The 12287-nt window shown below is 53.2% G+C and overlaps 1 protein-coding gene across 3 annotated transcripts in view; it reads right to left on the bottom strand.

The window, feature by feature from the left end:
• The window catches only part of IGSF3 (immunoglobulin superfamily member 3), a 175309-nt gene that overhangs the window by 115427 nt on the left and 47595 nt on the right, over positions 1–12287 (bottom strand). For 2 of the 3 annotated variants that reach the window (XM_064152262.1, XM_064152263.1), the window contains exon 2: positions 9069–9446. In XM_064152262.1, the coding sequence (XP_064008332.1) occupies positions 9069–9446 (378 nt within the window). The remainder of the gene's footprint in view (positions 1–9068; positions 9447–12287) is intronic. The other variant, XM_064152264.1, reaches the window with a different exon arrangement.

Genomic DNA, 12287 nt, shown 5'->3' with positions numbered 1-12287 from the left:
TCCCATGGCACCAAAGCCTCTCAGATACACTCCATAGCTATTCTTCCCATCTCAGCCATGAGCTTGCAGCTTGCCACACAGTTACATACCATGACCACAGAATCACAGAATCAACCAGGTTGAAGAGACCTCCAAGCTCATCCAGTCCAACCTAGCACCCAGCCCTGGCCAATCAACCAGACCATGGCACTAAGTGCCCCAGCCAGACTTTGCTTGGACATGGGCTGGACATGAGGCAGCAGTGCCCAGGCGGGCAGCAGAGCCACTGGCATCCTGGGCTGGCTCAGGAGCAGTGTGGGCAGCAGGACAAGGGAGTTTCTTCTGCCCCTGTGCTCAGCACTGCTCAGGCCACACCTTGAGTGCTGTGTCCAGTTCTGGGCTCCTCAATTCAAGAGAGATGTTGAGGTGCTGGAAGGTGTCCAGAGAAGAGCAGCAAGGCTGGGGAGAGTCCTGGAGCAGAGCCCTGTGAGGAGAGGCTGAGGGAGCTGGGGGTGTGCAGCCTGCAGCAGAGGAGGCTCAGGGCAGAGCTCATTGCTGTCTGCAGCTGCCTGAAGGGAGGCTGTAGCCAGGTGGGGTTGGGCTCTGCTGCCAGGCAAGCAGCAACAGAACAAGGGGACACAGTCTCAGGTTGTGCCAGGGCAGGTCTAGGCTGGATGTTGTTAGGAAGTTGTTGTCAGACAGAGTGATTGGCATTGGAATAGGCTGCCCAGGGAGGTGGTGGAGTCACTGTGGCTGGAGGTGTTGAAGCCAAGCCTGGCTGGGGCACTTAGTGCCATGGTCTGGTTGACTGGACAGGGCTGGGTGCTAGGTTGGTCTCTTCCAACCTGGCTGATTCTGTGATTCTATGAGCAGAGCAGAGATCAAGGCATCTACCTATACGGGCAGTATGAGATCAGTGAGAAATAGCAGAGGCCAGAAGCATGACTGGGCTGAAAAGGTGTAAAGAGGAGCCACTGAGTAACACCTGGTTACTGTGAATCCTCTCTGGCCTCCTTCCACCTAAGCCTGGCAGGAAGGAGATGCTGGTAACTGTCTTTGCAGGCACTACCAGCTCCACAGCAGCTCCTGCCCACTGCTGAGGCAGCCGAGCGCTGCTTGCTTCTCAAGCCTGCGCCACAATCGCTCCTCCCCACTCTGCAGCGCTGTGGAGGTTGTGGTCTCTCCTCCCTCCCATACAAATCCCTTTTCTCTTTGTTTTATTTTGCTTTAACTTGTTTAGGATTGATGCTGTACAGCTGCTTCCCCCAAAACACAAAGCACAAGAACTGCCACCTCCCCAAGGGCTTTGAGTCCTTCCCTCTTGCTCTGTCGCTACCTGGTAAAGAAAATTCCTTAGAGCTCAACTCCTCTCCTCAAAGCAGCTGAAAAGCAACTCAGCGTTCTTGGGAGCACAGAGGCAAAAACAAAGCAGCAAGATAAAAGTCTGAAGCTTCTGAAGAGCTTAGACCTAGGCCACTTTGCTGTTATCTAAGGAAGGGCACAGGCACGCAAACAACTCCTTGCAGAGGCAGAGGGAAGTACAAGTCTGCAGCGGCTTGCGCCCGCCAAGTAACTGCCACAGGCTCACTTCTGCCCCGCAGCGCAACACAAACCCATCAGGCTCGTGTCCTGGGGAGGCCAGGCTTTCTGCTGATGAGCAGCAGGCAAAAATCAAACCAGGGGGACTTCAGGCTGCCCCAAAAGGTGGTGCAGGCTCAATCTCTGGGCATTTTCCAGACCTGACAGCATCAAGCTCTGAGCAGCATGCTCTGACCTTATAACTGACCCTGTTTGACCCCTACACTGGCACTACAGACCCCTAGGAGGTCCATCACAGGGTGCAGCCACAACCTCCCTGGGCAACCTGTTCCACCACCCTCACTACAAAGAGCTTCTTTGGAGGTCTCTTCCAACCTGGTTGATGCTATGATTGTAAATGAGCACAGTGCGGGTTAAATCTGGATCCAAATAATGAAACTAGACACATACATATAAATCAGTACCTTTAGCTACTGAAAAGTATATTGGGCAGGTACAATGCAAGGTAGCCAGGAAGAAAGTGTGTTCAGAATCTAAATCACAGGGCAAAGAAGCCATTGAGGGGCCTGGAGCACAGCCCTGTGAGGAGAGGCTGAGGGAGCTGGGGGTGTGCAGCCTGCAGAAGAGGAGGCTCAGGGCAGACCTCATTGCTGTCTGCAGCTCCCTGCAGGGAGGCTGTAGCCAGGTGGGGTTGAATACTTCTGCCAGGCAAGCAGCAACAGAAGAAGGGGACACAGTCTGAAGTTGTATCAGGGGAGGTCTAGGCTGGATGTTGTTAGGAAGTTGTTGTCAGAGAGAGTGATTGGCATTGGAATGGGCTGCCCAGGGAGGTGGTGGAGTGGCTGTGGCTGGAGGTGTTGAAGCCAAGCCTGGCTGGGGCACTTAGTGCCATGGTCTGGTTGATTGGCCAGGGCTGGGTGCTAGGTTGGACTGGCTGAGCTTGGAGGTCTCTTCCAACCTGCCTGATTCTATGATTCTTTGACTTTCTAAGTGCCCATCCAAGTTGATTAGATATGGCTGGGTGCTAGGTTGGACTGGCTGAGCTTGGAGGTCTCTTCCAACCTGGTTGATTCTATGAACTCAACCTCAAGGCTGTATTTTAAGCAGTTGAAACTTCCTTTCTACAAGTCAATGGAATTTAGATTCTGAACACACTTTCTTCCTGGCTACTTTGCATTCTACAACCCCAATATACTTTTCAGTAGCTAAAGGTACTGGTTTATATGTATGTGACTAGTTTTATTATTTGGATTCAGATTTAACCCACACTGTGCTTCTTCCCAGGTTGGAAGAGTCCTCCCTCCAAGCTCATCCAGTCCAACCTAGTACCCAGTCCCATCCAATCAACTAGAACAATATAGATTGTCCAAGGCAGTGGTGGAGTCACCATGCCTGGGGGAGTTGAAGAAGGGTGTGGATATTGCGCTTCAGGACATAGTTTAGTGTTCCTGGTAGCTGGGTGATGGTTGGACTGGATGACCTTCCAGGTCTTTTCCAACCTTCTTGATTAGGAGGAAGTTCTTCACAGAGAGAGTGATTTCCCACTGGAATGGGCTGCCCAGGGAGGTGGTGGAGGCACTGTCCCTGGAGGTCTTCAAGAAAAGACTGGATGAGGCACTTGGTGCCATGGTCTAGTTGACTGGATAGTGCTGGGGGATAGGTTGGACTGGATGATCTTGGAGGTCTCTTCCAACCTGGTTGATTCTATGATTCTGTGATTCTAAGTGCCCCAGACAGGCTTTTTTTGAACACTTCCAGGGATGGTGACTCCACCACCTCCCTGGGCAGCCCATTCCAGTGGCAGCAGCCATCATCCTCCTCAGCAATTTCATTCTCCATCTTCTCCTCCTCCTCTTCTTCCTTGGGGCTGTACTTTGGCTCCTCCATCTTGTTCTGTGGCTGCTTCTTCTCCCACCTTTTGTCTAGGTCCTTCTGAGGGGCCGTGCTGGTAGGAGTAGGTGTCACTGCTGTGCCCTCATGGTCCTGCAGCTCTGTCACGACAGCGCTGCCTGCGCGCACACCACAGGCACTGCTCCAGCGCCCCGCGGCCACTTCCCAGCGGGCCAGCTGTGCTAGTCTGAAGCTAGCTGGAATGTTTTGGTGAGAAGAACTAGCTAGCTTCAAACTAGCACACCAACCTATCACCCAGCTAGACCATGGCACTGAGTGCCTCACCCACCTCCAAGGCCATGGTTCCACAGCATCCCAGAAGGCTACACCTATGGTGGGGTTTTTTAGCCACCTCTCTCAGCACCTGCATCTGAATCTGAGATGTCCTAAATACTTCTTCCTAACACATCTCACAGCCCAGGCATAGCTCCCTCTTTTCAGTGCTGTAGCTCAGGAGGTGATGAGGAGAGAGGTACAGCATGATGCAGAAATGCTTGTTTTGGAAGCAAGTGAAGGCAATTGAAGGCTGATGAAAAAGTTCAAGCCCTGATATGCATTTCCCAGTGGAGAATGCTCTTGAAACACATTACTGGCCCCAATCCCAGATTTGGTGAGATTAGCACTTGCACTGCATGCTTAAATTCAGATAAGAGTCACACAAAATGCCTGGGGAGCACTTCTTACTCCAGGCCATCAGAGAAAGCAGGTCCTCAGAGTGGTACTAGTTTCCTGGCCAGGATCTTGATAAAAGAAAAGGAACCCCAAGTGGAAACACAGGGAATGGAAGAGGGCTCAACCATGCTTGCTGTTCATGAAGTGGAGAGAAGTGTATTTTCTGGTCCAAGTAGCAAATCATTGAAGCAGACTCTTTCCAGCAGCTGCAGAGCCCTGGACACACAATGCTGCTCAGCTGGCAGCAGCAAAGACACAGCCCAGCTGCTCTGCTGCAAGCTGAGACATAACAGCACAGACAGCAGCCCTAACTGGTATCCCATTCACCTTCCATCAAAGCTCCCAGCTTCCCCACCACAGGGCTCTATCACCCAGGCAGAAAGGGGAGAAGAGCTCTTCAGCTCTTCCCCCAAACCACAGGACACGACTCAAGACTCCCAGAGCAGAGCAGGAGGTCTGAAAAATCAACACTGCTCCAAATCCACCAATTTCACACATAAACAAAGAGAACAGAGAACACAGAATGGTTTAGGTTGGAAGGGACCTCAAGGATCAGCCAGTTCCAACCCCTTGCCCTAGGCAGGGACACCTCCCACTAGAACAGGTCGCTCAAAGGCTCATCCAACCTGGCCTTGAACACCTCCCTGGGCAACCTGTGCCAGTGTCTCACCACCCTCAACCTGTGCCAGTCTCACCACTCTCACTGCAAAGAACTTCCTCCTAACATCTACTTTGAATCTCCCCTCTGCCAGTTCAAACCCATTCCCCCTTGTCCTGCCATTACCAGACCTTGTCAATAGTCCCTCCACAGCCTTCCTGTAGCCCCCTTCAGACACTGGAAGGCCACTCCAAGGTCTCCTCAAAGCCTTCTCTTCTCCAGGCTGCACAGCCCCAACTCTCTCAGCCTGTCCTCACAGCAGAGCTGCTGCAGCCCTCTCAGCATCTTGGTGGCCTCCTCTGCACTGGCTCCAACACTTCCATGTCCTGCTTGTGCTGGGGGCTCCATAACTGCACCCAGGACTGCAGGTGGGGTGTGAGGAGAGCAGAGCCAAGGGGCAGAATCCCCTCCCTTGCCCTGTGCCCACACTGCTCTTGCTGCAGCCCAGCACAGGGTTGTGTCTGGGCTGCACTCCCACTGCAGGCTCCTGTGGAGCTTTGCATCAGCCCAGACCCCCAGGGCCTGTTCCTCAGGGCTGCTCTCAGCCATTCCCCACCCAGCCTGGAGCAGTGCTTGGGATTGCACCCACCCAGGTGCAGGACCTTACACTTGGCCTTGCTGAATGTCCTGAGGTTGGCCTCTGCAGCCTGTGCAGGTCTCTCTGGATGGCATCCCTGTCCTCTAGCAAGCCAACTGTGCCAAACATGCTAACAAACCTGTCTCCAAGCTTTGAAGCTGCCAAAAATGAGCCATTCAATCCAGTGAATCAATTAAAAACTCACAAATATATTTGTTTAAAGTTAGTTTCTCAGGAAATGAGAACAAGAACTCACCAGAGATGGTGACTCCACCACCTCCCTGGGCAGCCCATTCCAATGCCAATCACTCTCTCTGACAACAACTTCCTAACAACATCCAACCCATACTTCCCCCTGCACAACTTGAGACTGGAAAAAGAAAAGCCTGGATGGGACACTTAGTGCCATGGTCTGGTTGATTGGCCAGGGCTGGGTGCTAGGTTGGACTGGCTGAGCTTGGAGGTCTCTTCCAACCTGGTTGATTCTGTGATTCTATGATTTATTTAGCTCCTGTGCTAGTTCTTGCCTGCTGTGTGCAGCAACAAAACAAAGCCAGTGAAAATCCATGACCTGAAGTCAAGAGCTGAAAGGACACAAAGGAAAACAAAAAAAGAAGGTGCATGCTCTGCAGAGAGAAGCTCATTTCCTCAGCAGGCCTTCTGGGCTTGATAGGGCTTGAGTCAGTACCAGTTCACACGAATAGGAGTCAGAGGAGAAGCCCTCTGTAAGGGCTTGTCCTCTGCAAGTTCACTACAGAGGGCACTCTGGAAAATCCAGCTCCCCTCACAGTTGGGTTAGACTGCAGAAAGCACCTCTGCAGATGCACAGGTCCAAAACACAAGGGTCCCTAGGTTAATTCTCAAGGGAGTTTTCAGCTAACCCAAGTTAAGGCCCCATGCCTCCATCAAAGGGCACAATGTGACTTAACTAACCCACCAGAAGTAACTTCAGCTTGGTCTCCTTGAGCGTGCCCGAAACACGTCAGCCCCATAGCCAATGTCCTTAAAGCACTCCTCATGGGTGCTTATGGAGCTCCAAATCTTAGGTGTCCTCTCCCTGCAGCAAGAGCAGGATGGAGCAAAACATGTACCAGCACTGCAAGCTCTGGGCTGGCCACCCAAGCAGCTGCTGAGCTAGGGTTAGACCTGCTTCCCAGTCCCCAGGGAGAGCTGCAGATGTGTTTCCTGCTGCCCAGCCATTGGACATAGAACCATAGAACCAACCACTTTGGAAGACACCTCCAAGCTCATCCAGTCCATAAGTGTTTCTTCTCAGCTATGGAGAGGCTAAAATGGAGCCTTTCCCAGCAAAGTGGGGGTTAATCAAATTGCAAGGCAAGGAAATTGGGCCTGCAGCTGCCTTCAGTGAGTCTAGGAGGTCAGAGAGTCATAGAATGAATGAATCAGGTTGGAAGAGACCTCCAAGCTCAGCCAGCCCAACCTAGCACCCAGCCCTGGCCAATCAACCAGACCATGGCACTAAGTGCCCCAGCCAGGCTTGGCTTCAACACCTCCAGGCACAGCGACTCCACCACCTCCCTGGGCAGCCCATTCCAATGCCAATCACTCTCTCTGACAACAACTTCCTAACAACATCCAGCCTAGACTTACCCTGGCACAACCTGAGACTGTGTGCCCTTGTTTTGTTGCTGCTTGCCTGGCAGAAGAGCCCAACCCCACCTGGCTACAGCCTCCCTGCAGAGAGCTGCAGACAGCAATGAGCTCTGCCCTAAGCCTCCTCTGCTGCAGGCTGCACACCCCCAGCTCCCTCAGCCTCTCCTCACAGGGCTCTGCTCCAGCTCCTCACCAGCCTTGCTGCCCTTCTCTGGACACACATGCTTATGCAGTGTGCTCGTTTGAGGCTAATGGATGTATTTTAATGAGGAAAAATTAGCTCTTAGGCTGTGAAGTGGAAACACTGGTGATGTCTGCTGCACTCAAGGCTTGCTGAGATGGATAAAAACAAGGACACAAACACAGATAGGACAGCATCTATCTGTCAAAGTTGGTGTCTGTGTTTTCTCCCTGGGCTTCTGCTGTTCTGCTTGGATCTGTGTATCCCAACTAACGTTTCTGCTTTTAACCCCCCTTGCTGAGCCTCCAAACTCACCTTGCACATAAGGCAAAGTCTGGGATAAGGTAGAGGGGTGGAAGGGAGGTGGAAGGGTGGCTGGAGCCCCTCCTGGGCACTCTGGTTTCTGGCAGGGCTGTTGTGTTTCTGTATTACCTTTAACTTGTCTATTCCTGTCTATAGCTGTAACTGTTGTAACTCTCTGCTTGTCTCTTGTGCTAAGCTGTGAATACAAAGCTTCATTCCTTAACTCCCAGCTCAGCTGAGTCTAGTCTGGATGATTCTGGGGGGATGGGGGAGGTATATCTCCCAAATCATCACATGCAGATACCCTAACTTGTTCCAGTGGCATTCCTGTAAGGCTCACAGGCTGGGTTGCACAGGGTGCAGCTCCCTGGCACTGCCACCGTAGCTGCAAACTCTGACTGCAACCTCACCCTGGCCCCAGGCAGTTTTTTTTAGTGGGTGTTGGTTTTCAATGGGCTCTTCTCCCTAAGGTGACCTCACCCAGGCAGTGCTGAGTCAGTCTTGCTTAAACTGAAGGGGGAACTGCAAACCTGGACACCTAAAGCAAATCACTGAACTACAAAGGAAACCAGAGAAAGAGTATTCAGGCGTCTATATCCCACTGCTCAGGGACACCAAACTAAGTGCCTGCACCTGGGCTGTGGGGCTTCACCAGTGAGCCTGGGCTAGCACCTCTGAAGGGGAAGAGCCAAGGTGCACATGAAACTGGAGGCAAGAAGGGCCACTGTGATTTAAATGCACACCTCGGCTCCTTCCACAATAGGTTTCCTGTGTCAACATGGCAACACCCTGACTGGCTAAGAGCTTATATGCCAAAGCAGTCTCCAAACCAGAGACCTGCAGACTCAGGAAGGTCTCCCAAAGAATGCAAGCCTGCTGCCTGTGGGCTTAAATCTTCTAGCAGGTTGTTCTCTGCTATGGCAGAGCTCTTTCAGGAGTCCTTCAGCCAAAGAGTTTGACAGAAGCTACTTGACTGCTGGTCAGCAAAGTTAAGACACTTCAAATCCAGCCCCATTTTGAGATACAGAAAGCAAGCTGAGCCTTGAAAAAGGTCAAAAGAGTTAGTCAGAGGTGCTGCAGAAATCCTCTAGATTTTAAAGAGCTTGTTCTCAACTTTTCTGATGCAGACAAAAATCAAACCAGCCCAAACCAAATGCCCCATGTTCATCTACAGACAGCTCAATCTGGTGGCTGTGCTAGTTTCAGGACATCATCAGCACTGCCTGAAGATAACTGCTTGTTCCCTTTAAGTACTGCTTGTTATTGCTCCTTTCTTCCCCACTGCTGTTTTGCCACCTTTGGCACACAGCTCTCTCCTCAGCAGCTTTTGCCATCTGGAGCCATCTCCACACCTCTCTCTTCGCGTAAATCAGTTCCACATCCCTCTCTCTCGGCCACAGCTTCCAGCGTTCCTCTCCCCAGCTATGCTGCTCGGTGTCTCCTCTTTGTGAGGAGCAAGCTTGGTACCCTCCACATCTCTATACGGTCATTTCCTGCCATTCACATCGCTGCGCGCCCTGCTCCCGTTCTCCCTCACCGCTGCTTTTCCCGACGGCTTCTGCACCGCCGCCGCACACCAGCAGTTCGGGCACTCGCGTTGCGGCTGACCGAGAGCTACCCTGCCGCCCGCCCCCGTCCTTCGCGGCACAGCTTACCCACGAGGTTCATCTTGGCGCTGTAGCTGCCAAAGTACCTCTGGTCGGTGTTGGGCGTGTGGCACTCGTACTGCCCGGCGTCGCGGTCCTGCAGCTCGGCGATGTGCAGCAGCACAGCATCCCCCTGCACTCGCTCCACGTAGATCCCTCGGCTGCGCACACGCTGCGTGTAGATGGCGTAGGGGAAGGAGGGGTCCACGGTGCTGACGATCTGCACCTCCCGCTCAGGGGCAGAGGGCAGGTAGATGGACCACTGGAAGTTCTGCTCCGCCGGGCCCTGGTAGCCGCTCACCTTGCACCACAGCGTGATGTGGGATCCCTCTGTGCGGTAGAGAGGTCCTTCCTGCACCGCCACTTGCCGCTGGGCCAAGGCCATGCCTGTGGGATAAGAAGAGCCCAGCCTTATTTCTAGGTAGGCAGCCCCACTGCCTCCCTACAGATCACAGAATCAACCAGGTTGGAAGAGAGCTCCAAGCTCAGCCAGCCCAACCTAGCACCCAGCCCTAGACAATCAACCAGACCATGGCACTAAATGCCTCAGCCAGTCTTGGCTTCAACACCTCCAGGGACTCCACCACCTCCCTGGGTAGCCCATTCCAATGCCAATCACTCTCTCTGACAACAACTTCCTCCTAACATCCAGCCTAGACCTCCCCAGCATGACCTGAGACTGTGTCCCCTACCCTCCAACAGCTCCACGCCTGCTCCTAGTTTGGTGTCAACTGAAAACTTACTGATGCTGGACTCAATCCCCTCATCAACTGATCAACTTATGATCATAGAATCATAGAGTCAACCAGGTTGGAAGAGACCTCCACGATCATCCAGTCCAACCTATCCCCCAGCCCTATCCAATCAACCAGACCATGGCACTAAGTGCCTCATCCAGTCTTTTCTTCAAGACCTCCAGGGACGGTGCCTCCACCACCTCCCTGGGCAGCCCATTCCAAGGGGAGATCACTCTCTCTGTGAAGATCTTCCTCCACAGGGGAAAACACAGCATCTCCAGCACTGCCTTCCTAAGTCTATTTGAGAGGAGTAAACTTAGTCCATAAGAGAAACAATTAAAATTGATGGAGGGAGTGGACACACCACACTAAGCCTGGCCGCCCCCGGCTGCAGGAGAGCGAGCCCCAGCAGCGCGCTTTGTAGGTGCGCAAACTCTTGCGGCAGGGAACAAAGAGCATCCCGCAGCAGGGGGACTTGCGATCGCTGTCTCTGCACACAGATTATGGATGGCTGGCCCTTGGGCTCATGGCACATTACCAGCACGGCCCTCCAGGGGCCAGATAAATTACAGCAATCTATCTTGTTTGTTGCTACATCAAAGGCTGCAGGTCTGGAGACCACGGTGGGTGTTCATCGGTTATTGAGTTACCGGCAGCCTGCGCACACGGCGGAGCCGCTCGCCCTGGCTCCCGGTGCCTGCTTGCTTGCCGTTCTAAACCAGCAATAAGCCGATTTAAAGCGGGTCCTGCATAATCACGTTTGCAAATTTCATCCTCTGCGCTTGCAGGGTGTGGCTGGGCTTTCGAGCCCTCCCTCTCTAATTTTACAACAGCAATGCTCAAGCCCAGAGAAGAACTGAACCTTTCCAAAGCTACCCTCCTGCGCACGGAGGAGGTGGCCTGACATCTAGGGAATTAGCGACTCCATCCCACCCCTCTGCGTGTGGATGTCCAGCTCCAAAGTTTTCGCCTATGGCTAGGCTGGAGCAGAGCCAGAAGAGGTGGTCCTTACCAGCTTAAAACAAAGGGTAAAAGCTGGGTTCAGCACATCCATCAGGCTGTGCAGCTGAACAGATGGAGTGCAATTCAAACTATTAACTTGGGCTCAGCTCGCTGCTGCTCCAAATTATGTTTCTTCTGACTCTTCATGAACTAAAGTGATTTAAGGGGAGGATGGGGAACCCAGCACGCTCAAAACAAACAGGGAGAGGAGCAAGAGAGGCAAACGCTCCCCCGCTGTTTGCCGTACCAACCTCCTCATCTTGGGGAGAGATACCACCAGAGACAGCTAACACATCTAAGGTGCTGACAGCCTCTTCTCTCACCCCATAAAGGCCAAAGGACAAAGCAAATACTGCAGCCTTTTGAAGCGAGCTGTTTTTAAAGCAGCAGGAAGGGGAACATCTTTATGGCACACCTAAAGGCAGCCTGTAATGCAACTTCTGTGTGCACACAGAATCACAGAATCAGCCAAGTTGGAAGAGAGCTCCAAGCTCAGCCAGTCCAACCTAGCACCCAGTCCTGGCCAATCAACCAGACCATGGCACTAAGTGCCCCAGCCAGGCTTAGCTTCAACACCTCCAGCCACAGAGACTCCACCACCTCCCTGGGCAGCCCATTCCAATGCCAATCACTCTCTCTGACAACAACTTCCTAACAACATCCAGCCTAGACCTCCCCTGGCACAGCTGCAGACTGTGCCCCCTTGTTCTGTTGCTGCTTGTCTGGCAGAAGAAAGTGACCAACCCCACCTGGCTGCAGCCTCCCTTCAGGTAGCTGCAGACAGCAATGAGCTCTGCCCTGAGCCTCCTCTGCTGCAGGCTGCACACCCCCAGCTCCCTCAGCCTCTCCTCACAGGGCTCTGCTCCAGGACCTTCCCCAGCCTTGCTGCCCTTCTCTGGACACCTTCCAGCATCTCAACATCTCTCTTGACTTGAGGAGCCCAGAACTGGACACAGCACTCAGGCTGTGGCCTGAGCAGTGCTGAGCACAGGGGCACAAGAACCTCCCTTGTCCTGCTGCCCACACTGCTCCCCAGCCAGCCCAGGATGCCATTGGCTCTGCTGCCCACCTGGGCACTGCTGCCTCAGCTTCAGCTCCTCTCTGCCAGCACCCCCAGCTCCCTCTCTGCCTGGCTGCTCTCAGCCACTCTGGCCCCAGCCTGTAGTGCTGCTTGGGGCTGTTGTGGCCAAAGTGCAGAACCCTGCACTTGGCCTTGTTCAGTCTCATCCCATTGGCCTCTGCCCACCCATCCAGCCTGGCCAGCTCCCTCTGCAGGGCTCTCCTACCCTCCAAGCAATCAATGTAGGCTTGCTACACCATCCAGAGATACCCTTCATGCAATTAACATTGCACCATGAGGCAAACGTGCAGTGGTAGGAAGTAAGAGAGGCACACACAAAACTCAGCACGTCTCAGCTGAGTGCATGACCTTGTTCTGCAGAGTTTTAATGCAGTGCTGGGGGTTTTGCATGCAATTCTTTGAGGAGTT

This window comes from Pogoniulus pusillus, chromosome 12 (genome assembly GCF_015220805.1).
Source record: "Pogoniulus pusillus isolate bPogPus1 chromosome 12, bPogPus1.pri, whole genome shotgun sequence".
In the NCBI taxonomy this organism is placed as follows: Eukaryota; Metazoa; Chordata; class Aves; order Piciformes; family Lybiidae; genus Pogoniulus; species Pogoniulus pusillus.
This window is presented reverse-complemented; position numbering and strand designations above follow the sequence as displayed.